At 38.5% G+C, this 26328-nt stretch overlaps 1 protein-coding gene across 5 annotated transcripts in view; it reads right to left on the bottom strand.

Moving 5' to 3' along the window:
* The window catches only part of LOC110288554 (vomeronasal type-2 receptor 26-like), a 49883-nt gene that overhangs the window by 17076 nt on the left and 6479 nt on the right, over positions 1-26328 (bottom strand). For all 5 annotated transcript variants that reach the window (XM_085839946.1, XM_085839945.1, XM_085839944.1 and 2 more), the window contains 3 exons: positions 17716-18522; positions 7719-7943; positions 2000-2123 (listed from right to left, as the gene is read on the bottom strand). In XM_085839946.1, the coding sequence (XP_085696072.1) occupies positions 2000-2123; positions 7719-7943; positions 17716-18522 (1156 nt within the window). The remainder of the gene's footprint in view (positions 1-1999; positions 2124-7718; positions 7944-17715; positions 18523-26328) is intronic.

Below are 26328 nucleotides of genomic sequence, written 5' to 3'. Positions count from 1 at the left end.
ATGAGCTCTCCCCAAGGGCATGAAGGCAGGATAGCTCATGGGCTGAACATCTGTGATACTTTACAAATTCATATTCAATGCTTAGAATTAGCTCACTCCCACCTCTATCAACTGTGGAGTACATGAAGGGGCTGGTCCAACATATCCCAAACTACAGGATCTAATGACACTGGACAATAACAGGATATCTGAGAGGAGTCCCAGTCAGCTTCCCCTATTGATAGAGTAGCAGCAACCTGAGGTTCAGAACAGACCAACAAGTCACTGCAATGAAATTGGCAAGCAAAGAAGTATGGAAATGAGGGTACACGATGGGATTTACTGTGACAGATTACAGCTTCCACAAGACTTTTTTTGGTTTTGCTCAGGGAGGTTACAAGGTAAGAGAATGTATGCAAGGGGATGGAAATATGAGTGAGATTGGGGTAGATGATGTGAAATTCACAAAGAAGCAATACAAAAAATATTATTTTTTAAAGTATAAAGAACAAGGACTTGGTAGTGCTTATATGCAAGACCAGTACTCAGGAAGTAGTTAGTCTAGCCTACCACTACTTTGCTACCAAATAATTAGTTACCATTATTTGCTAAAATAATATTTAAGAACATTATTTTAAATAGACTTTGGTAAATAAAGATTTCATTCAGGACAATAAAAAGGGCATGACAAAACTCCTGCTTTGAAATAGATGTTAGATGTGAAGTAAGGATACAAAAGAACTGGTAGGAAGCATTGCTGCTGTGCGCTGGCGAGGCTTTGCAATTAGAGTCATTTTGAGGAAGAAGTGAGAGCAGGGCAGTCAGAGGACAGTGGGCAGAGCATCCCTGCACATCGATAACAGCCCTGGATGTCACTCACAGTCTGACCTATGACTCATAGACCTACATATCACTCATCTCCTGGGATCTCTCAGTGCTTAGTAGTACAGGGGCCTCATGCTAGCTTACCACACCATGGAATGCATAGTGAGAGCTCACACAAGAATCAATGAAACTCCAAAGGAAACTCTTAAATCATATGGGAAATACTTATTTAGTCATAAACAAGTATTTATGGAGTTTGTACTATTCACCATAGGAAATGGACCCAGAGTCCATGAAAGGGGTGCTGAATCTGCAATCAGTGTCACTCTGATACAATGTTCTTAGCAGTTCCTCTCATTTAACAAGTCTCTATGTTGTCTCAGCTGTCTGTCTCTAGGTTGTACGATCATAGCAATTTATATGGTTTCTCTGAAGTTTAATTTCCTTGTGAATGAAATATTGGTCATTATTAGTATTTATTTTTAGCATGAAACGAAGTCATACTTTAAAATGTAGCTCATAGTTTAGGATATACACGAAGCACTAACTGTTTACAGTATACAAAGACTACTAACTTCACTGATTAATACTACTACAGCTGTAGTAGAACCATTAGTGAAAAGCAGAGATACAAAGAAAAGAAACTTAAACTCAATGCTGTTATGCAGAAGACAAAGCTGGACCAGATGTAGAACACTCCTGTAGGCTTAGTCACCCAGGGGGCTGAGCCTGGAGGACTGCAGGAACCCGAGAGCTTGAGATTTATACACACAGCATAGCAAATAAAACAAACAGATAAACAAACATCAGTTACAAAAATGACTGGGTTAAAATCAAGGTTTTTGTTTGTTAGTTGTTTTGTTTTTCAAGACTGGGTTTCTCTGTGCAGCCCTGGCTGTCCTGGAACTCACTATGTAGATAAAGGGGCCTTGAACTCAGAGATCTACATTCTGAGAGTTGGAATTAAAACCTTTGCTATTCTACCCAGCAAAACCTTGTTTTAAACTATTGAGAGTTAGCTACATGAATATAGCCGTGTCTTCAGGTGTTGTGTTACTCATGCCTATCCTGTGGTGCATCATTTCCTCATTCAGAATCATTTCTACAAATGTCCACATTCAGAAACATTTCTAGAAATGTCAATATTGGGAAGTATTTCTAGAAATGTCCTCATTCAGAATCACTTTATAAATACCTGTTTCATTTGCAAATTCTCCATCTGGACATGGAACACAATCAAAACAACAGAATGGTCTCCAATCATCAGGTATTTTGCTAAATCCAAGTGGACAGCTTTCACTGCAAGCATGTAAAGCAGACTGTATAGGAGACATGAGAAGAAGAAAGGCACTCAATGCATGACATTCAGTATTAGCATCCAGATGTAAATATAAGCAGGGCATCTGTGTACTGTAACAACCACAGAAATACCATGCTTTTAAAGATTATGAAGCCAAAGTATCTGTTTTTCTCTCTCTCTCCCACCTCTCTCTCTCTCTCTCTCTCTCTCTCTCTCTCTCTCTCTCTCTCTCTCTCTCTCTCTCTCTCTCTTTCGTGCGCGCGCGCTTTATTTTATCTCATTGATCTGTTTTTTTTTTTTTTATTTTTTTTTATTAGGTATTTTCCTCAATTATCCAAGAAGTCCCCAATACACTCCCCCCCCCAGTCCCCTACCTACCCACTCCCACTTTTTGGCCCTGGCATTCCCCTGTACTGGGGCATATAAAGTTGGTAAGTCCAATGGGCCTCTCTTTCCAGTGATGGCCGACTAGGCAATCTTTTGATACAAATGCAGCTAGAGTCAAGAGCTCTGGTGTACTAGTTAGTTCATAATAATGTTCCACCTATGGGGTTGCAGTTCCCTTTATCTCCTTGGGTACTTTCTCTAGCTCCTCCATTGGGGGCCCTGTGATCCATCCAATAGCTGACTGTGAGCATCCACTTATGGGTTTGCTAGGCCCCAGCATTGTCTCACAAGAGACAGCTATATCTGGGTCCTTTCAGCAAATCTTGCTGGTGTATGCAAAGGTATCAGCGTTTGGAAGCTGATTATGGGATGGATCCCTGGATATGGCAGTCTTTAGATGGTCCATCCTTTCTTCACAGCTCCAAACTTTATCTCTGTAACTCTTTCCATGGGTGTTTTGTTCCCAATTCCAAGAAGGAACACAGTGTCCACACTTTGGTCTTCGTTCTTCTTGAGTTTCATGTGTTTAACAAATTGTATCTTATATCTTGGGTATCCTAAGTTTTTGGGCTAATATCTACTTATCAGTGAGTACATATTGTGTGAGTTCCTTTGTGATTGGGTTACCTCACTCAGGATGATGCCCTCCAGATCCATCCATTTGCCTAGGAATTTCATAAATTCATTCCTTTTAATAGCTGAGTAGTACTCCATTGTGTAAATGTACCACATTTTCTGTATCCATTCCTCTGCTGAGGGGCATCTGGGTTCTTTCCAGCTTCTGGCTATTATAAATAAGGCTGCTATGAACATAGTGTAGCATGTGTCCTTACCGGTTGGAACATCTTCTGGATATATGCCCAGGAGAGGTATTGCTGGATCCTCTGGTAGTATTATGTCCAATTTTCTGAGGAACCGCCAAACTGATTTCCAGAGTGGTTGTACCAGCTTGCAATCCCACCAACAATGAAGGAGTGTTCCTCTTTCTCCACATCCTCACCAGCATCTGCTGTCACCTGAATTTTTGATCTTAGCCATTCTGACTGGTGTGATGTGGAATCTCAGGGTTGTTTTGAGTTGCATTTCCCTGATGATTAAGGATGTTGAACATTTTTTCAGGTGCTTCTCTGCCATTCGGTATTCCTCAGGTGAGAATTCTTTGTTCAATTCTGAGCCCCATTTTTTAATGGGGTTATTTGATTTTCTGTAGTCCACCTTCTTGAGTTCCTTATATATATTGGATATTAGTCCCCTATCTGATTTAGGATAGGTAAAGATCCTTTCCCAATCTGTTGGTGGTCTTTTTGTCTTATTGACGGTGTCTTTTGCCTTGCAGAAGCTTTGCAACTTTATGAGGTCCCATTTATCGATTCTCGATCTTACAGCACAAGCCTTTGCTGTTCTATTCAGGAAATTTTCCCCTGTACCCATATCTTCGAGGCTTTCCCCTACTTTCTCCTTTATAAGTTTCAGTGTCTCTGGTTTTATGTGGAGTTCCTTAATCCACTTAGATTTGATCTTAGTACAAGGAGATATGAATGGATCAATTCGCATTCTTCTACATGATAACAACCAGTTGTGCCAGCACCATTTGTTGAAAATGCTGTCTTTTTTCCACTGGATGGTTTTTGCTCCCTTGTCAAAGATCAAGTGACCATAGGTATGTGGGTTGATCTCAGGGTCTTCAATTCTGTTCCATTGGTCTACTTGTCTGTCGTTATATATATATATATCATGCAGTTTTTATCACAATTGCTCTGTAGTACAGCTTTAGGTCAGGCATGGTGATTCCACCAGAGGTTCTTTTATCCTTGAGAAGAGTTTTTGCTATCCTAGGTTTTTTGTTGTTCCAGATGAATTTGCAGATTGCCCTTTCTAATTCGTTGAAGACTTGAGTTGGAATTTTGATGGGGATTGCATTGAATCTGTAGATTGCTTTTGGTAAGATAGCCATTTTTACAATGTTGATCCTGCCAATCCATGAGCATGGGAGGTCTTTCCATCTTCTGAGATCTTCTTTAATTTCTTTCTTCAGGGACTTGAAGTTCTTGTCATACAGATCTTTCACTTCTTTAGTTAGAGTCACGCCAAGGTATTTTATATTGTTTGTGACTATTGAGAAGGGTGTTGTTTCCCTAATTTCCTTCTCTGCCTGTTTATCCTTTGTGTACAGAAAGGCCATTGACTTGCTTGAGTTAATTTTATATCCAGCTACTTCACCGAAGCTATTTATCAGGCTTAGGAGTTCTCTGGTGATCTGTTATTTTTATTTCACTATAATAAATTTCATTATAGTTAATATTAATACAATTTTAAAGTTTGCATATATTTTGATCATGTCCTTCCCCTCCCCTGTGTCTGACCTTCTCCCTCTCTTAACTCAGACAAATTTAAGTTCTTTTTCAAAAAGAAAATTGAAATCCCCAAAACAACAAATCACGCAAAACCTATAAAAACAAACAAACAAAACAAAAAAAAAATCTCACCAAACTGTAACCTAACAACTACTACTAAACTAAAGATCTGACTTGGGGTGATTGATATACCCAGTGTATTCCACTGGAGAAAAATTATCTAGTCTCTTAAAGACCATAGTATTTTGCACTACTATGTATTACCTCTTTTCATCACATCACAGTTATGCTCATGATGAACAATTCCAACAATAAGGATATGAATGTGCATATAGATTTAAAATTCAAATAGAAAAATAACTGTCACAGGATGTTGATGCACACTGTGAACCCTGAGATCATGTTATTTCCTGGAAAAAAAATCCTTTCTATTTGCAGTATGGCTCAGGCCTAGAATATACCCTTAATCCCAAATAAAGAAGGTAGAGTTAGTTTGGAGAATGAAGCACTCATGTTTAAAAATAACTTCTAATTGAGGGGCAGGCAAAGTGACAAATCAGTGGAAGATTTGGCAGAATGAGTCAGAGATAGAATAGACCAAACTCTCATAAGAATAGACAGGAAAGAAAGGCAATTTGCTAAATTCCTAGCTCCTACAATCAGGTATGGGGGGGTGGGGGGCACACACAGTAACAGATGAAGTACAAAAGCTGAAGATCTCTAGCCATTAACACTCACTTACTGTTCTGGGGCCCAGAAACTGGTGGCTTCTGATTATCCAATTCTCTCTTGCTATTCTGGAGGTTAAAGCTGAAAGCTTTTGCCAATTAACTTGGTTTTTCTATTCCTAGCCCAAAAGCTGATGACTTCTTTTGATTGACTCCTGCTGTTAGCAGCAGAAGAGTAAGAAAAAAAAAAAAAAACCTTAGTAACTTGGGCTCTTTAACCCAAGGGTTAAATGACTCAAGGGTCTCATGTTAGCCATGGAAGAAGCTAAAATTTGGTTAACTCTTCCTGAGCCTGTAAAAAAGAAAGAAAGAGAGAGAGAGAGAGAGAGAGGGAGAGGGAGGGGGAGAGGGAGAGGGAGGGGGAGGGGGAGAGGGAGAGGAGAGGAGAGGAGAGGAGAGGAGAGGAGAGGAGAGGAGAGGAGAGGAGAGGAGAGGAGAGGAGAGGAGAGGAGAGGAGAGGAGAGGAGAGGAGAGGAGAGGAGAGGAGAGGAGAGGAGAGGAGAGGAGGAAGAAAGAAGGAAAGAGGGAAAGAGGGAAAGAGGGAAAGAAGGAAAGACATCAGGGACACAGACAGACAAACAGACATTGGGAGAAGCAAAAAGAGGCTATTCTAAGCCTTTATTTTGCTTTAAGTTATTTATCATTTTTAGTTAAAAAAAACTCTCCTATATAAGAATAAAATTACCTCATGCATACAATGTTAAACAAATGGGAATTACAGCGAATGGAGACTGTAAGTTCAAAGCACTGTTTCTTTGTATAAGGTCATTATAAGTTTATATGACCTTATTTTTCATAAGGAACACCTGTGGCCTATTTCTTGGATCTATAGTTGAATAAATTTTTTTTTTACTTGATCATTAATTTGTTCCAAAACTCACACTATTAGTCCAAGGCTCGTGAAGGTTTGTACAGCTCTACTTGCAACTTTTATTCTGTAGGGCACTTAAGAACACTTGTATCTATTTAGAAGCTATATAAAACCATGAATAGCAATTAGGAAATCATCAATTCTTCTACCCAGCATTACTACATGAAAGTACATTTTCATATTGATTCCACAGGAAATCTACCCAATAGGATAGGTAAACCACCAGGAAATCATTAAGCTATGTAATAGTGAGAAGAAATAGAGAGAGGAAAGAGAATGGTGAGAGGAAAGAGAAGTAATATCTCAGTCAAAGTCTCAGGGGTCTTTGCCTCTCAGGGTGCACCCATTGCAGTTACCCAGAAGATTTTTGGGCTCTCTCCAGAAATCTTGCTTGCTTGCCATAGTCCTTCCTAAATGGATTCGATCAACCCCTTAGAGGAACAGTGCATGAGGTTTGCAGGGAAGGGGGCAGAGTGAGTTTTTCTGGGACAGTTGTACAGAGACAGGTTACAGAGGCAACAAGCTAAACACATGGAAAGACAGAACCAGTAAGAATTTGAAAAGGAGCCAAAAGATTAGAACATATTTCCGCAGGTAGAATGAGGCCAAGCAGAGCAAATTCAGTCAGAGACTAGAAGTCAGATTGAACCAGTCAACTTGTAGAAGGGTTTAAGCCTGAAGAGCTGAGTTGAACCAGCCAGCCTGAACTTAGAAAGAGGTAGAGAGGGTAAGCTTATTCAGCACTAAGTCTCAAAGGCTGTAAACATTCTAGGCCTAGAATAAACTGTAAGGAGTCTAGAAGCATCTAGAAATAGGGTTTGGTTAGCAGATGGAGGAACTAAGTCTCAGAGATGACAATTAACTTCATGAAAATGAAAGTTATATTTACAAATCCTCATTTGCAGAGACTGGTTTTGTCCACATGTCTTTATTTTATTTATTTACAGAAGACAGTTCCACTAGAGCCTTGACATGTATGATCCATCCAGAAAACTGACCAAGTTGTTGTTTGTTTTTTTCTTTTTTCTTTTTTTTATAGGTAGGCCATGAGTATGTCTGTTCATTACAAGGATGAAACCATCTGAATAATTAACCCAAAGTGAATCAGTAATTCTTACAGTGATTCTGCAGGCAGAAAGTTCTGGTTTTCAGCATTAAGAATGGACAAAGTAAGGGCACTCTCAGCCTGATGGCACTCAGCATTCCCTTAACCCTATTTTCTGAGGAATTCCACTGTGAGAGCAGCACACAGTGCTGACTTCAAGGATACTCACCATATTGTGGTATGCACCCCACCTTATAAGTTCTTTATTTAGGGACAAATGCTGAACTCTGTGAGGTTCAAAGACAAATTCACCAACTTTCACATGAGCTTCAGTACCACTCTGCAGAGACTGGTAATTAAAGATGTCAAGTTTGGTTGCTGAACCCTCCTTGTTCACAATGTTCTCCTCATTGGAGAGTCTCACGAACTGGCCATTTTGTAAGAATGGATGGAGCTAAAAGAGAAAATAGTGATCAGAGCTTGCACTGTAAGCACTGAGAAGCACATAAACCTGGCTACTTTAACTGTCCTCTCTTTCTATGAATGTATGTTCCTGTGACTTTCATCAGTGTTCAGTTTATCAAACATTTATCACAGGGCTAATACATGGTAGCAGTAGTGCTCTATGCACACAGTAGCATGGTCATATGCTATTTACCAACACTTTCACCACTATTCAAATTTGAAAACTGAACATTTTTCAGTCACTTGGTGATGAAAGGAGGACTCTATCCACCAGATTCTAATTTTTTTTTTAAAAAATAAGAACAATTTGAATGAGGTATGTTATACTTTTTGCATACTAGTTTTTCAGGGAAAATGAAATTTTTTCACAACTATAAATTATTTAAGAGAGGTCTACTAAAATGAAAATTTCAGATTTTAAAATGTGATGGTTGTAAATAAGGCAGAATGGGAAAGCAGAACACATGTGCTATAGAAATGTATAGAGTCATGTCATAGGGAGCTGCAGATGGATGAGAGTCAGAGAGAATAGAATGCAGTAAGTTAACCAAACCTGAAGATGTATGAACTCACACAGAAAGCAAAACTTTGAGCTAGTTACAAAGTAAAACCTAATTTAAAAAGAATTTAAACAAATGTATTATAGTTTATTATCTATTAAAATCTCTGTGGCAGTTAGGAAGACCCCCAAAAGACCCCAAGAGTATGCAGGTTGTGATCATTGCCCTTGGTTATACTAAGAAGCAGATAGTAAGACCCTATTCCTTAAGACACCGCACACCTTTGCTGCAGGACACAGAAGGGAGGCTGGAACTAAGGTGAAAACTTTCTGCCTATTGTCTGTTCTCCTGGTCTGTATTTCTGGCCTATTTCACACTGGCAGGAGCTGAACTGGGGAAGAAAAGTCAGCAGAGGCCTTTTCCAACTGTGGACCATGCACTCTATAATACCAACTTCCCAGACACGATTTGCATACTGGAGAAATAGTGACACAACTATTACAGGGATAAGCAACTGCTTAGTGATTGTACTTGAGGACTTCTTTACAAGAGGGACTCAAATGTGTTAGTGAAAACCTATTCAACATCCATGTCTGGGGAGATCAGTGATCCTATGGCAGAGCCAACTTCTTCTGTTTGGCCCAGAAGACACATTATGGAATTGCATCCTGCATATTTACACAAATAGAATACTGCCATTGTCAGATTATATCTAAGAATCTTCTCTTTGCCCAGAATATTACTCTGTGTGGAAAAAATTAGTATTGAGTGCTAATATTTAAATGTGACGGCCATGTGACTGTTCCCAAAGCACAGGAAACATTGTGAAAGAGGGGATGGAGAGAATGCAAGAGCCAGATGCTGGGTAGGAGATCCATGAAATGTTATCTGTTAGGTGTGAAATGGTAATGGCACTCATGAGCTTGTGGCAGCTAAGTTTGCCTGTATAGGACCAGCAAAAGATTGAGGCCATAAAAATATTTAACCAAAGATGAGGTAGGTGGCTTTTGGGACCGAGCCACTCACATGAGCAATGTTAGAAACCAAGTGATTCTAAAGGAGAGGAAGTCATTGTCATCAGAAATACCACCCCTTTTGACTTCTTTCTGCATCAGTGGATAGCTGCATGATCATGCCCACATGGAAGACCTTTGGGTCATAAATACAGAGGGTCATGAAAAAAAATGTCCATATATGATAGAGACATAGCGAGAGACTGAGGGATCTGTGAGGATGGAGAGAAAGAAGGGATAGAGGAAGTATGAATGAACAGATGATATTATGTTATTGTAAGCTTATATGTAGCTGTCAAAGAATGCATAATTTTAATAGGGTATATAGGTTGAATATTAAAAACAACTAAATCTAACCTCATAATTTAAAATAAAAAAAGCAAATAAACAAATTCTCTGAAAAAAAATGTGAAAAACACCTTTTCCTTAGAGAGGACTATGATTAACACATAAGATTGAATCAGCAAAATCGTCCTCGTAAAGTGAAGGGCAAATGGATGTGACCTGAGATAAAAATACAAAGTAATAATATTTTGATCATGTTCCAGCCTTGTAGTAATGTTAAAGGAAACTTTCAGAGAAATGGAAAATTGTATAAGCTAGGAAATTAAACTGATATAAAGAAAACAGCAATAAAGCAGAATACCGCCGGGTGTGGTGGCGCACGCCTTTAATCCCAGCACTCGGGAGGCAGAGGCAGGAGGATTTCTGAGTTCGGGGCCAGCCTGGTCTACAAAGTGAGCTCCAGGACAGCCAGAGCTATAAAGAGAAACCCTGTCTCGAAAAACCAAAAAAAAAAAAAAAGCAGAATACCATAGTAAAATAGAGCTTTGTATTTTCTTTGTTTATGTAGTAGACTATAATCTGATCAAAACCACAAAGTGGAAATAATACCACATAGCTACATCTTTATATAAATGAAATGCTTGACAGCACAGTTACAACAAATAGGAAAGAGAAAGCAAAAAGGTTGTCGAATGTCCCAGCATTGCTGACAAGCAATAATTTTAAGTGTGTCTTGAACATATTAGAAAACCACCAGAATTTTTAATCTATAACTGATATTACATAAGAAAAACTACAATAAAAATATTCAATTAAATCTAAAAAAGTCAAAAGAATTTTTTCAAAAAATCTAAAGAAATCAGATAAAGAAAAGATAACAAAGATCAACTGCCCACAAATAGAAAATTCCCACATGATATTCATATTAAAAGATTAATAATCAATTCAAGGTGAGTTCTCTCAATGCATGGATTTGAAACAGAAATGCATTGGAGTAAAACACAATACTCAACCTGACAACAAAAAAAGCTGCCAATACTTCACTGTGTGCTAGTTAACATGAAATCAACAGGGTTAGTCAGTGTCCCTTTGCTATACACGAAGTGTAAGCTTACCACTGCTAGAATACATGGTCCTTAATTCATGCATATCGTGTAGAGCTAAGTTAACTCACTGGGCTTAACAAAACAGAACACATGTAGCTGGGAAGATAGGTGATATGAATGAGGGAGAAGGTGTATGAGAGGGAGCAAGAAGTGGATTAGATAGAAACACATTGTGTGCAAGAAGAAAATTCTCAAACAATTAAAAGGAGGAAGAAAGAGACAACAGTGGATTAACAAGGCATGCAGGAGTATACTGTGTTGATACTAATCAAAACAAAGTTGGACGTAGTGTATTAAAGAGAGACAAAGTAGACTTCAGAACAACAAACTTTCCAGAAGTTAAGAAGGACATGAGAACAATAATTACATTAAATTAAAAAAAACAACAAAACAAAAAAATAAAGAATGCCAATAAATCTTAACAAAGTTGACAAAATTCCCACTTATCTAAGAGAACCATAATCCATCAAAAATATGACTGCTGACAATGTCCAAGAAAAAGCCAAAGGAAAAAAATATTCAATACATGTTCATGGAGAAATAGACAAATCCACTTTAATTGCTAATGACATCAACATATCTTTATTGAATAGTTTATGGAACAAACATATAATGGAATAATTTTTTAGTGGAAAGAACTTCTATGGTCATGAATAAGGAGACTCAATAATGTGAATATGTCAGTTCCATCAGAGTTGAGCTACAGTGACAATGCAACCCTCTGAAAATGCTAGTAGGTTCTTCTACAGATGTTAGCTAACTCAGTTTATACTATAAATATATGGAAAGGCAAAGACCCTGTAGACAGCACAGTACTACAGGATTTAAAGGAGGCTTATAAAGGCCAATAGCTCATAGTCTTACACTTACCAGAAGAAAAAGGCTGCCAGTATTTAATTTGTCTTTTAGGGGTCAAGAAATGGTTTTTATTTTGGAAAGTCTAATCTCTTCAAGAAGGAATATGAGTGAGTTAGAATTCATAGAAAACATTCCTAGGCATCAGAATCTCAACATAAGATGACAATGAAAGTATTTCTACTTAATGTCATCCAGGAAGGAAAATTAAGCACAGTTAATTAGTTTATCTATGACTTCAGAGACCTGAGAGAATGAACTCTGTTGGTTATCTTGAAGTATACAGTAGGTTATTGATAACTTAACTCAACATATTGTGTAGGTGATTTCTAGAAGGTACTTGTTCATTATGCCTTGTCAACATAAAACTTATCTTGCAAGAAATGCTGAAAGTTCTTCAAGCTGAAATTAGAGCATGCTAATTCATAAAAAGGAAAACATGCCAAAGTAGAAAGTCATGGGCAAATATATGTGTGTTTGTGTGTGTGTGTGTGTGTGTGTTAAAATTCAGTATAGCCAATATATATATTAAAATTCAGTATACCCAAATTTAATAATGATGATTTATAAATAAATTCTAAGTATAAATCAGGGGGTTCAAACCAACAATAAAAGTAATCATGCTAACATGTTAACAGATACATAATTCATGAAGATATAAAACCAAAAAACAGGGATAACTGGAAATACATATCTGTGAATTTAATTTAAATTAAGTATAACACAGAGGTACAAGGTATTTTTTATGTGTGATGGATAGGAAACAAAAACAGAGTGGAAAAAGAGAACAATAAAGAGAGAAAAAGAATCTTATCAAATCATACCACAATAGGAAATTACAAATGAAGACAAAAGGAAACCACAAAACATTAAATAAATAAATAAATAAATAACCAGACAGAAAAAGTTAGTCTTTACCCAGAAATAATTATTACATTAACTGTAAAATGACTTTAGCCATGTATTACATAACAATAAGGATGAATTCTGGGAAATGCATTATTAGAAAACGGTGTGATTGAGCAAATATTTCAGAGTATGAATGTACAAAAGAGTGTGACCACACTATCATTAGAAAGTAAAAGTTTATTAGACTACCACTGTATATGATTTCCCCTTTATTGACAAACTCATTTGTGAAACCAACTACATTTATACATTGAATAAACTCTTCAACTGCCCTCAAATAACAATCTTAACTATTTTTAAAAGAGATAATATAAATAGACTCTGCCCAAAGAGATTGAATTTGCCAAAGGACATAAGAGTGGAAGAATAGGAAATGATAATTAATGAAACTGATAATCTAAATAAGCAGGGGTAGATTTGAGGAGAGATTCCACTGGTCACACCTGCTCAGCATTCACAAGGTCCTAGGTTCAATGCAAAGCACTATTAGAGATTGGGGGATGTATGTATGTGTGGATGGATGGATAGATACATAGATAGAAAGACAGTAAGATAGGCAGATAGATACATGCACAAATAAAAGATGCAAGACTTGCTACACTTGAATGTAACTTTGGGGAGAGCAGAATTTAGACCAAACACTAACATCAAAGGCAAGCTATGTCAAATAATAACTGTAGAAAAATATGAATCAAGAAGATATAACAATCACAAATACATTCAAGTATATTAATATATCTAAAGTCAGAAATAGACCACCGTAAAATAAAAGTAGTAGAAATCCATATCTCCACTTTCAGAAATGAACAAATAATTCAGACTGAAAATCAAAGGGAAATATTGAACTTGAAGTTTACAGTAGATCAAATGAACCTGAGAGATATATAAAGTATTCTTTCCAATATACAGAACATAGATTCTTCTCATTTTAAAAGGCTATTATTTCTTCTCTGGTGCAATCAGAGAAGTATATCACAGACCAGTATCTCAAATGAACATATATGCAGTAATCATCAAAAATTACTTTGCAACATCTGATTAAATTAAATACATAATGTGATTTGGCTACCATACTTATATTACTGAGTTTGAAATAGAATAATAAAAAATAAAGTTTTAAAAAATATCATACTCCTCTCAACAGACACAGAAAAACATTAGAAAAATTCAAAATATTTGCCTGATCAAGACTTCAGTTTATTCAGTAGAGAAGGTATGTACCTCAACACATGAAACACCATACATAGGAAATTCCTACTGCACATAAAGAAGATTGTAACTTGTACAACTAATGGTGCTGGAGAGTCAGGATGGTGGCCTATAGAATTTACTAGATATATCACTGTTCCCACAATGCATGGAAATCATTCCATGAGATTCAAACATCTTCATACGAGTCTGAAACTAATAAAATGGGCAAACCAGGACAAAAGCATGTCAGGATACAACTATGTATTAAATCTGTCTAAAAAGAACTCTAGTTAGAAGAGGAAGAGAAAGGGGAGGAGGACAAGGAAGAGGAGAAGGAGGAGGAGGAAAAAACTTCAGGAGATACATTGATAGTGGGAGACTATAATACCTGACTCCCAAGGGATGAGTCATCCAGACAAAAACTCAAAGAATACTGGAGCTAAGAGATGTTATAAACAAACTGGATATTGCAACAGTAAGTTAGCTGAAGGAGATCAGAGAATACAAAATAGAAAATAAAAATTCAAGATATTAATATTTGCAGAAGATATTATAGTATATATAACAACCACCAAATTCTACCAGGGAACTCCTATGGCTCATGAACACTTTCAGGGATGTCCCTGGATACAGGATTAACTCAAAAAAAAAAATCATGGAAACAACACTGTTCACAGAAACCACAAAAAATATATATTATTTTGGGGTAGACAGATCAAGGAAGTAAAAGACTGGAATGAAAAAAGTTTAAGTCATTGAAGAAAATAAAAGATTGAAAGATCTCCCATGCTCATGGATCCATAGAATTGACATAATAAACAGTAAAGAAACTTCCAGAGGTACCGCCATGCCTAATTGCAAAGTGTACCACAGTGCTAGAGTAATAAAAAATACAAAGTATTCTCATAAAAACAGACATGTTGGAATCGAACTTAAGACCCAGACATAAGTCCACACACATATGGACAACATATGTTTTATACAGAAGCCAGAAATACACAATAGAAAAGAGAAAGCATCTTAAAAAAATGAATGGTGCTGATCTAAGTAGATGTCTTCACTTTGAAGAATACTAATAGACTCATATTAGCCCTGTACAAAACTCAAGGCCAAATGATGATTACAATATTAAAGCACACTTGATGGAACACTGAACATGATGGAGAAAAGTAAGTAATATGCTTGAAAATATTTATAACTTCTTGTGTTATGCATGCTAATTATACTCCCCCATCACTACCAAAAAAAAAAAAAAAAAAATCCTGTTAACAGAAGACCATCTACACTCAAATAGCTTCTGGGAACCTGCACCCAGTTAGTTCTGGTTGTATAAATAAAAATTCTGACAGCCAATAGCTGAGCAGGACAGACAGAGCTGAGACTTTTGGTGTCCTCTGGCTAGAGCCAGAGAGGAAGGAAAAAAAGAAAGCGATCCACCATGCCAGAAGAGGTAGAGAAGAAGAGATGGCATGACTGAGAAGGTTCAGGACACAGAGAAACAACTACCATGTAGGAGCCAAGAGAGTACAGCCCAAGATTGCTGCCCAACTTGGTTCAGAGAAACCATGGTAAAAATAAATATGTAATAAATGATAATGGGATAATCAGAGGGAAGTGGATTAGCAGACTGGATGTTAGGACGTGGCCCAGCCATTGAGCTGTTTAAGGCATATTAAAATATAAAGGCTAAGTATGTGTCTTTCATTTGAGAACCTAGAGATTTGGAGAAGGTAGTATGTTATATGCTGTCAAATTTTATTTAATTTTTTTATTTCTACACATTAGCACAGGAAAAAAACTTCCTAAACAGAACACTGACAGGGCAATGAATAAATGTGACCTCATGAAACCAAAAAGTTTCTGCAAGACAAAGAACAACTTCCATAGGACAAAATGGCAGTCAACAGACTGGAAAAAGATTTGTACCAACTCTAAATCTGACAGAGAGCTAATATCCAGAATATACAAAGAACTGAAGACACAAGGCAACAACAAACCACCAATCTAATTTTTACAAATAGGTATGGAGTTAAACAGAGAATTCTCAATAGAGGAATCTGAAACAGGTGAGAAGTATTTAAAAATAATATTTAACATCCTTATTCAATAGGAACATGCAAATCAAACTTCATTGAGTTTCCATCTTACACATGCCAGAAAGGCTAACATCAATGACAGAAGTGGCAGCACTTGATATCTAGACTACACACAAAATCTATTATCTTTTCCATTCCCAGGGTGATACATGTGACCTGTCCACTCTCTACCCACAGAGCCCTCCTTGTTATTTAGCCTCTCTGGAGTAGTACTCCACTATGTAAATGCTCCACAATTTACATTGTGGAGCAACAGGAAGACTTTTGCATTGATGGACAGAGTGAAAATTATACAGCCACTATAGAAATCAGTATGATGTGTCCTCAGAATATTGGGAATCCATCAACCTCAAGACCCACCTATGCCACTCTTGATCATATACCCAAAGGACATTCCATCTTACCAAAAGGACACTTGCTCCAATAGTTCATAGTGTCTTTATTTAAAATAGCCAGAAACTAGAAGCAAAGTAGATGTTTCTCAAGGGAAGAATGGATAAAGAAAATGGGGTACATGTATATAATGGAGTACTACTACATAGAGGCTGAGTAATAAGGAAGGTTCTGGGGATAGGAAGTGGATAGTTCACATGGATCTCCCTGGGAATGGAAAAGAGAATAGATTTTGTGGGTAGCCTGAACAGTGGGTAGAAATGGGAACAAGCACAAAAATGTTTGAGGAGGTAGGTACAGAGGGAGAGGGTATGGACCAAAATTCAAAGAGAGAGATGGAATAGTGGGTCATTTAGAGGAGATGACAAAACCTAGTGAACTGGAACTTCCTGAAATCTATAAGGATGTCCTTAGTAAGGACATAGTAATGGAGGTTATGGAACCTGAACTGCCCATCTTTGTAACAAGGCAAGGCTCCTACGGGTACATGTGGAACACCAACCCATTCACAAAATATTGGACCGTCCTGACTGCAAGATGGGCTAGGACAATGGTGGTTCAGAATTTGTGGGCGTGATCAAGAGATAACTGGTCTAACTTGAGGCTCGAGCCATAAGAGGCAACCTATGAAAGACACTGCCTGGATGGCTAGGAACCAGACACTAGGTGGCACAGAGACCTAAGGTAGAACCAAATACAATAGACCACATCAGCAACAAGTCAAAGAACAGATTCCTAAGGGTATTCTGATATAGGCATACAGCAGTACCTAGTCCAGTTTTCATCACAGAGACTTCATCTTGCAACTATCAGGAGCCTGTACAGCCTGGGCTGGCTTCAAACACAAGATCCTTCTGCCTCAGCCTCCCATAGGTTTGACACAGTCATGGATGTTATTGTCTAGCCTTATAGAAGCTATGTGTTCTTCTAGGATTTTTTTTATCAAAACAAAACAATCTATTGGCATCAAATGTACCTAAAATCCTTAAAACATGCCACGTTTATACTTGTAAAAATTTCTTGTGAGATATATCATTCTTACTTCACAAAACCTTAAAAGCAGTAATAAAGAAGATGTGATGATTAAATGGCATAAATATTGTGTAAATGTCCTTAAACTAGGGAGACCAGTTCTGAAGAATCACGCACATATTGTTCTTTGAAAGAAATATTACCTCAATTTTAACACTACAATGTGGTTTTTTTTTTATTTTTTTCTAACTCTTTCTTTATACTACTTTATGCTGCTGAAATAAACAAGAATACTTTGAGGAAGGAGATGGTAGCATAAGGAACTATGCTAGCATAAGGAATATTTCTCTAAAGCTAACTACGAAAGATCATGAATCAAAGTATAGAACTTAAAATCCAGAGACCAATGCACTAGGAAGACAAAAGAACAGCTATTGCTACCTTCCATGGGAGAGGAGCCCGGAGTACACCTTTATCAAATGAATCTCCTTCCACTCTGAGTGACAGCTCCTCATGGAGTGCTTGGGCGATGGCATACACAGCAGCATGGACTTTGTAGCTCATAGGTGAGGTATTCATATCCCAAACATGCAGAGGTCGTGTGCTCAAGCTGCCATTTGGCTCACATTGACTTAGTTCCCTGACTTTGTGCAGATACAAATATGGACATTCAAATACGATGGACCACATATCCTGAATAAAGATATTCTGAGGATATTTTCTAGGTTGAAGATTTCTGAGAAACTCCTTGAATCCCAGAATTTCATCCATGTGATCTGAAAATAATAATACTCCACCAAAGTATTCATAAACTTGATTATGGAAATAAGGAAATGTGGTATACCAATCAGAATTTGTGATCCAGACATTGCCATTAAAAGGCAAGAACGGGATGTAAAGGACAATCCAGAAAAAAGCATATGAGTCACCATATACAAGGATAACGTCTGAAACTCCAAGTTGTTCCCCTAAAATTTCCAAATTTACTGTGTCCTGAAAAGGAAATATTGGACTCTGTACTGCAAATGCAATACAAAGTCCATGCTTGGTCATGTCTTCTGTGAGTTCTGTAATGTAGAGTTCTCCCCTCATATCATCTGGAACTACCAGGCCAACCCAGACCCAAGTGAAGTATAGCAGCAGTTGAATAATTCCCTGATACAGAGCTGCAGTGTGCACAGGAAACTGGTAAGGAGACTGGAGCTGGACTCTGCTTGCAAGACTCTGATCAAAAGGAGCATAGCTGATCTAAACAAAAAGAAAGTTATTACGTAAGTCAAGACAATTAGGTTTATTCCCGCATGATTTGGTTTACCTTCTCTGTTTATGTACTCTAGGAGAAATTAAACAATTCAATAACTTTGCTAAGAAATACAAATTTGTTACCTATGTCACTGTCTCATCGCTGTGTACATGAAATGTATATTTTCCTTTGTACTTTTACAGAACATAACAAACAGGGCCAAAGAGTGTCTATCTCCTGATCTTATTTCAGGTAACACCATTCAAACAAATGCATTTGCAAACCTGTCACTTCTCATATCAGAACTTTCATCTTCCTTGTAATGGAAGTGGAGAAACATTGACATTAAAGGTCCTTTTATTTGAAGTCACAAATCCATGACTAATTAGCCAATAAAGAGGAATCTATGAAGCATTGTAAAATCCATTGGTGAATTCTATATTTCTCTGGAAGTTCCTATGACTTTTGTCCTTCTGTAATACTTAAGCCATAATCAATAATCATAAATTAAGATTGCTTAGGGTAAAAGGCTGACTAATTAAGTCAATGCTTATTGTAAAGCCTCTCTTTTAATAAGAACCTATGGTCACCCCCATCACATGGCTATCCCTCTTACCAAAAATCTTCAATCTGCCTATATTGTACAGCATAAGGTTACTTCAGTGCAGTTCCCATAATCCTCTGCCCAGCTGGTACAATTGTTTGCAGTCTCTCAGGTTTTTAAAATGTTACCAATGACCCCATTTAATTTGTATACTGACAGTGCTGTTTCAACTGCTTCCAAAGTATCTGGGAAGATTCAATCTCTAATTATTAAAAGGACAGTGCAATTTTTGGGGGGGGACACTTGAGGGCCTATTCTGGCCTGGGTGGTCCTCTGACACAGGGAAATGCCCTGGCAGATGGGGTCACTTGCGCAGCATTCCCTGACCTACTTGATTCCATAGGCTTGGCTAAACAGGTTCATGCTCTGCATCACTTAAATGCTTCTACCTTGCATCAAATGTTTAAGATTTCTAGAGTTCAAGCAAGAGAAATTGTTAAGTCCTGTGGTGGATGTGCCACTCTGCTACAGTTTCCTTATCTAGGCGTCAACCCCAGGGGACTAATCCCTAATGAACGTTGGCAGATGGATGTTACCCATTTTTCCTCCTTTGGAAGGTTAAAATATGTGCATGTTACAGTTGATACCTATAGGAGATTTATACACGCATCTCCCCTTTCTGGAGAGGCATCACATGATGTGATAACACACATTCTACAGTGCATGGCTATCATGGGAAAACCACAGATCATTAAAACTGACAATGGTCCCGGTTATACAGGAACCAAGTTCCAGCAATTTTGTTCCCAGTTTGACATCAAACATGTCACTGTTATTGCCTATAATCCTCAGGGCCAGGACATCATAGATCAAGCCCATCAGACTTTAAAAAATATGCTTCAGCCATTGACTGAAGTCACAGATGATTACTCCCCCTTGATGCCTTGAAATAGGCACAATCATGCTCTCTTTTTTCTTAACTTTTTGTCCCTAGATAACGAAGGCAGGTCAGCAGGTGACTGCCTATGGCATCCTACATCACAAGATTCTCACACATTTTGAGATGGAAAGATCCCCTCACTGGTCAATGGAAAGGACCAGATCCCATCTTTATTTGGGGATGAGGGTCCACTTGCATCTATGACAAAGAGAATGCTGGCCCAAGATGGTTACCAGAGAGGCAAGTAAAAGCTGTTAACCCACCTATGTTCAGAATGGAGTGACTGTCTCCTCCTGAGACAAATCTCTCTCTCTCTCTCTCTCTCTCTCTCTCTCTCTCTCTCTCTCTCTCTCTCTCTCTCTCTCTCTCTCTCTCTCTCTCTCTCTCTCTCTTTGCAGATGTTGCTCCAAAGGAGGATACTCATGATCCTGTGGCTAACCAGAATGACCACCAACCTTCAACTGCCTCCACCCAAATCTAATAATAGACACCTCCCTTGGAATTACACTTGGGTGGTTCTCTCAGGGAGAAATGATATTGTCTGGGCCACTTCCAAAATTTCCACCAGTATTTGGTGTCCATTCAGCCTTACCCCAGCTCTTTGTAAACTCTCACAAGAAGCTGCAGCCTCTTGGGGTCTTGAAAATCAGCTACATTTATATAAAGCCCCAGAAGATAATGTGCCCAGTACCCAGAGTTATAATCCTTATAATTTTTTTTATTTTGGTTCATCAGTCAGTCAAACCTAGCTGTGATAATTCCATCAGGCGAAACTTACTTTAAGAAACAGATTTTTATGTTTGCCCAGGGCACCATTGTGACTGCTCTTTCAAGCATAAGTGCTGTGGCAAAACTGACCTTTATTGTGCCAGCTGGGGTTGTGATATCTCAGGGATGGTCTATTGCAATCATACCTCTTCCTGGGATTATATTACTCCCGGAATTTTTCACACCCCTAGAGTTCTTTAAATATCAATCCTCTAGTAGGGATCCATCCCATAATCAGCTTCCAAACGCTGACACCATTGCATACACTAGCAAGATTTTGCTGAAAGGACCCAGATATAGCTGTCTCTTGTGAGATTATGCCGGGGCCTTGCAAACACAGAAGTGGGTGCTCACAGTCAACTATTGGATGGATCACACGGCCCCCAATGGAGGAGCTAGAGAAATTACCCAAGGAGCTAAAGGGAACTGCAACCCTATAGGTGGAACAACAATATGAACTAACCAGTACCCCGGAGCTCTTGTCTCTAGCTGCATTTGTATCAAAAGATGGCCTAGTCGGCCATCACTGCAAAGAGAGGCCCATTGGACTTGCAAACTTTATATGCCCCAGTACAGGGGAACCCCAGGGCCAAAAAGGGGGAGTGGGTGGGTAGGGGATTGGGGGGTGGGTATGGGGGACTTTTGGGATAGCATTGAAAATGTAAACGAGGAAAATACCTCATAAAAAATAAATTAAAAAAAATATCAATCCTCTTTGTAAAAATTCTAACAGTGTCACCTTGGGTTGGTGCCTACCCCTGTCCATTACATTTACAGACCATGCTAAGTCCAAAGATTGTGCACTGGGATTTTCATGGGGTATCCGCCTTTATCAATCAGGCACAGAGACTGGCCTCACCTTTACCATTAAGCTCCTTATAGAACCCATCCATGCCAAATTGCCAGTTCCTATTGGTCCCAACCCTGTTCTAGTCCCCCAGCTGCAGCCATCCAAAACACTGACCCTCTACCTTTTACAGAAATTGATCATATCTTTACCTCGAAAACTTTCCTTACTTCCATAGCCATTCCTCCCACCTCCATTCAGACCAAGAACCTCATCCTCACCTTAGTAAATCAAACCTTCCTTACACTCAATGCCACCCCCCCTAACCTTGTTGATGATTGCTGGCTGTGTTATCATTCTTAACCCCCTTTTTATGAAGGCATTACTGTTCCTGGCTGTTTTATCCCTACAAATAATTCCCACCATTGCTGCTGGTAACCCAGAGAGTGGAATGGTTTATCCCTCTCTCAGGTCTCAGGATTGGGCCTCTGCCTGACTTGGAATACACCTCCTTCACAGTATGCCCATCTTTGTAATGTTACCCTTGCACCTGATATTAGTAGCTAGTATTTGGTTCCCCCAAATGATACTTGGTGGGTTTGCCTTGATGTCCTCACCCCCTGCCTTTTAGCCAGTGCCTTTTTAATGGAAAATTTTGATTTTGCATTCTTGTGCAATTGGTTCCTTGATTGATATATTATCATTCCAAAGAGTTTTTTCATTTGTGGGATCAGTTCACTGATTCCTCCTCTTCACTGGTCTGCCAGCAAAGAGAGCCCCTAACTGCCATCATTATTTCAGTCCTCCTAGGCCTTGGTGCAATGGGTGCAGAGACTGGCATCTCCTCATATGTTCACTCCAAGACTAAGTATCAAGATCTCAGTGTCACCATTGATAAAGACAACCAGCATCTCCAATAAGGTATTGATGACCACTGTGATTCCCTCACCTACTTAGCTGAAGTTGTCCTCCAAAATTGCAGAATACTTAAATTAATATTTTTGGAGCAAAGAGGGATGTGTGCAGCACTTAAGGAAAAATTTTGCTTTTACATAGACAAGACAGGGATGGTCAAAGAGAGTATGAAAAAAGTCAGAGAAGGCTTAGAGAAAAGACAGAGAGAGAGAGAGTTTCTTTTGGTCCCTGGGCCCTTAACAGACTTACCAACTTGGTGAAACATCAGATAGTTGATTTGGCAGCAAAACCTATCCAGGTATATTATCATAAGTTAGATATGGAGGACCAAGGGACTCAAAATGAGGTTGTTATTCGCTCCAGGGTGTTCCAAAAACCCACCACCACCCAACCTAAAAAAGGGGACTTCTGTCACAGGACCAAGTAGAGAGGGGCCACCCAGAATCCACTCTGACTAGTGAACTAAGTTATTGCTTGGGTTGTGAGGCAAAGCACTGCAAGGGAATATAAAGCAAAAACTAAAAATATATTTCTGGGTTCACTGAAGGAAAAGCCTAACTGCATAGGGGTTGATGTCCAAATTATTCCCTCTCCAGGAAAAATATATCAGAACAGATATGGCCCCCATGCCTCACTGCACAATACCAGGAGGACCGAAGCCATTACGTGGTCCCCTTTAGTCACTGGAGGTCAGGACTGTATTCCCGCCCTGGCAAAGTTTGAAATAGCCACAGTCCTTCTATACAAAGAAAATGGGATTGCACCTCACACAATAATAGTGGGAGACTTCAACACACCACTTTCATCAATGGACAGATCGTGGAAACAGAAACTAAACAAGGACACAGTGAAACTAAGAGAAGTTATGAAACAAATGGACTTAACAGATATCTACAGAACATTTTATCCTAAAACAAAAGGATATACCTACTTCTCAGCACCTCACGGGACCTTCTCCAAAATTGACCATATAATTGGTCACAAAACAGGCCTCAACAGATACAAAAATATTGAAATTGTCCCATGCATCCTATCAGACCACCATGGACTAAGGCTGATCTTCAATAACAACATAAATAATGGAAAGCCAACATTCACGTGGAAACTCTTCTCAATGATACCTTGGTCAAGGAAGGATTAAAGAAAGAAATTAAAAGACTTTTTAGAGTTTAATGAAAATGAAGCCACAACATACCCAAACCTATGGGACACAATGAAAGCATTTCTAAGAGGGAAACTCATAGCTCTGAGTGCCTCCAAAAAGAAACTGGAGAGAGCACACACTAGCAGCATGACAACACATCTAAAATCTCTAGAAAAAAAGGAAGAAAATTCACCCAAGAGAAGTAGATGGCAGGAAATAAGCAAACTCAGGGGTGAAATCAACCAGGTGGAAACAAGAAGAACTATTCAAAGAATTAACCAAACGAGGAGTTGGTTCTTTGAGAAAATCAACAAGATAGATAAACCCTTAGCTAGACTCACTAGAGGGCACAGGGACAACATCCTAATTAACAAAATCAGAAATGAAAAGGGAGACATAACAACAGATCCTGAAGAAATCCAAAACACCATCAGATCCTTCTACAAAAGGCTATACTCAACAAAACTGGAAAACCTGGATGAAATGGACAAATTTCTAGACAGATACCAGGTACCAAAGTTAAATCAGGATCAAGTTAACGATCTAAACAGTCCCATATCCCCTAAAGAAATAGAAGGAGTCATGAATAGTCTCCCAGCCAAAAAAAGCCCAGGACCAGATGGGTTTAGTGCAGAGTTCTACCAGACCTTCAAAGAAGATCTAATTCCAGTTCTACACAAACTACTCCACAAAATAGAAGTAGAGGGAACTCTACCCAACTCATTCTATGAAGTCACAATTACTCTGATACCTAAACCACAGAAAGATCCAACAAAGATAGAGAACTTCAGACCAATTTCCCTTATGAATATCGATGCAAAAATACTCAATAAAATTCTCGCTAACTGAATCCAAGAACACATTAAAGCAATCATCCATCCTGACCAAGTAGGTTTTATTCCAGGGATGCAGGGATGGTTCAATATACGGAAATCCATCAACGTAATCCATAATATGAACAAACTCAAAGACAAAAACCACATAATCATCTCGTTAGATGCGGAGAAAGCATTTCACAAGATCCAACACCCATTCATGATAAAAGTCTTGGAAAGATCATGAATTCCGGCCCATACCTAAACATGATAAAAGCAATCTACAGCAAACCAGTAGCCAACATCAAAGTAAATGGTGAGAAGCTTGAAGCAATCCCACTAAAATCAGGGACTAGACAAGGCTGCCCACTTTCTCCCTACCTATAAAATAGTACTTGAAGTCCTAGACAGAGCAATTCAACAACAAAAGGAGATCAAGGGGATACAAGTTGGAAAAGATGAAGTCAAAATACCACTTTTTGCAGATGATATGATAGTATATATAAGTGACCCTAAAAATTCCACCAGAGAACTCCTAAGCCTGATAAACAGCTTCGGTGAAGTAGCTGGATATAAAATTAACTCAAACAAGTCAATGGCCTTTCTCTACACAAAGAATAAACAGGCTGAGAAAGAAATTAGGGAAACAACACCCTTCTCAATAGTCACAAATAATATAAAATACCTTGGCGTGACTCTAACTAAGGAAGTGAAAGATCTGTATGATAAAAACTTCAAGTCTCTGAAGAAAGAAATTATAGAAGATCTCAGAAGATGGAAAGATCTCCCATGCTCATGGATTGGCAGGATCAACATGGTAAAAATGGCTATCTTGCCAAAAGCAATCTACAGATTCAATGCAATCCCCATCAAAATTCCAAATCAATTCTTTAACGAATTAGAAAGAGCAATCTCCAAATTCATCTGGAATAACAAAAATCCTAGGATAGCAAAAACTCTTCTCAAGGATAGAAGAACCTCTGGTGGAATCACCATGCCTGACCTAAAGCTTTACTACAGAGCAATTGTGATAAAAACTGCATGGTACTGGCATAGTGACAGACAAGTAGACCAATGGAATAGAATTGAAGACCCAGAAATGAACCCACACACCTATGGTCACTTGATCTTCGACAAGGGAGCTAAAACTATCCAGTGGAAGAAAGACAGCATTTTCAACAAATGGTGCTGGCACAACTGGTTGTTAACATGTAGAAGAATGTGAATTGATCCATTCCTATCTTCTTGTACTAAGGTTAAATCTAAGTGAATCAAGGAACTTCACATAAAACCAGAGACACTGAAACTTATAGAGGAGAAAGTGGGGGAAAGCCTCGAAGATATGGGCACAGGGGAAACACTCCTGAATAGAACAGCAATGGCTTGTGCTGTAAGATCGAGAATTGACAAATGGGACCTCATGAAACTGCAAAGCTTCTGCAAGGCAAAAGACACCGTCAATAAGACAAAAAGGCCACCAACAGATTGGGAAAGGATCTTTAACTATCTTAAATCAGATAGGGGACTAATATCCAATATATATAAAGAACTCAAGAGGGTGGACTCCAGAAAATCAAATAACCCCATTAAAAAATGGGGCTCAGAGCTAAACAAAGAATTCTCACCTGAGGAATACCGAATGGCAGAGAAGCACCTGAAAAAATGTTCAACGTCCTTAATCATCAGGGAAATGCAAATCAAAACAACCCTGAGATTACACTTCACTCCAGTCAGAATGGCTAAGATCAAAAATTCAGGTGACAGCAGATGCTGGTGAGGATGTGGAGAAAGAGAAACACTCCTCCATTGTTGGTGGGATTGCAAGCTTGTACAACCACTCTGGAAATCAGTTTGGCAGTTCCTCAGAAAATTGGACATAGTACTACCAGAGGATCCCA

This window comes from Mus caroli, unplaced genomic scaffold (genome assembly GCF_978045245.1).
Source record: "Mus caroli unplaced genomic scaffold, Mus_caroli_1 scaffold_7, whole genome shotgun sequence".
Lineage (NCBI taxonomy): Eukaryota > Metazoa > Chordata > Mammalia > Rodentia > Muridae > Mus > Mus caroli.
Note: the sequence above shows the minus strand (reverse complement) of the source record. Positions and strands in the feature narration are given on the sequence as shown.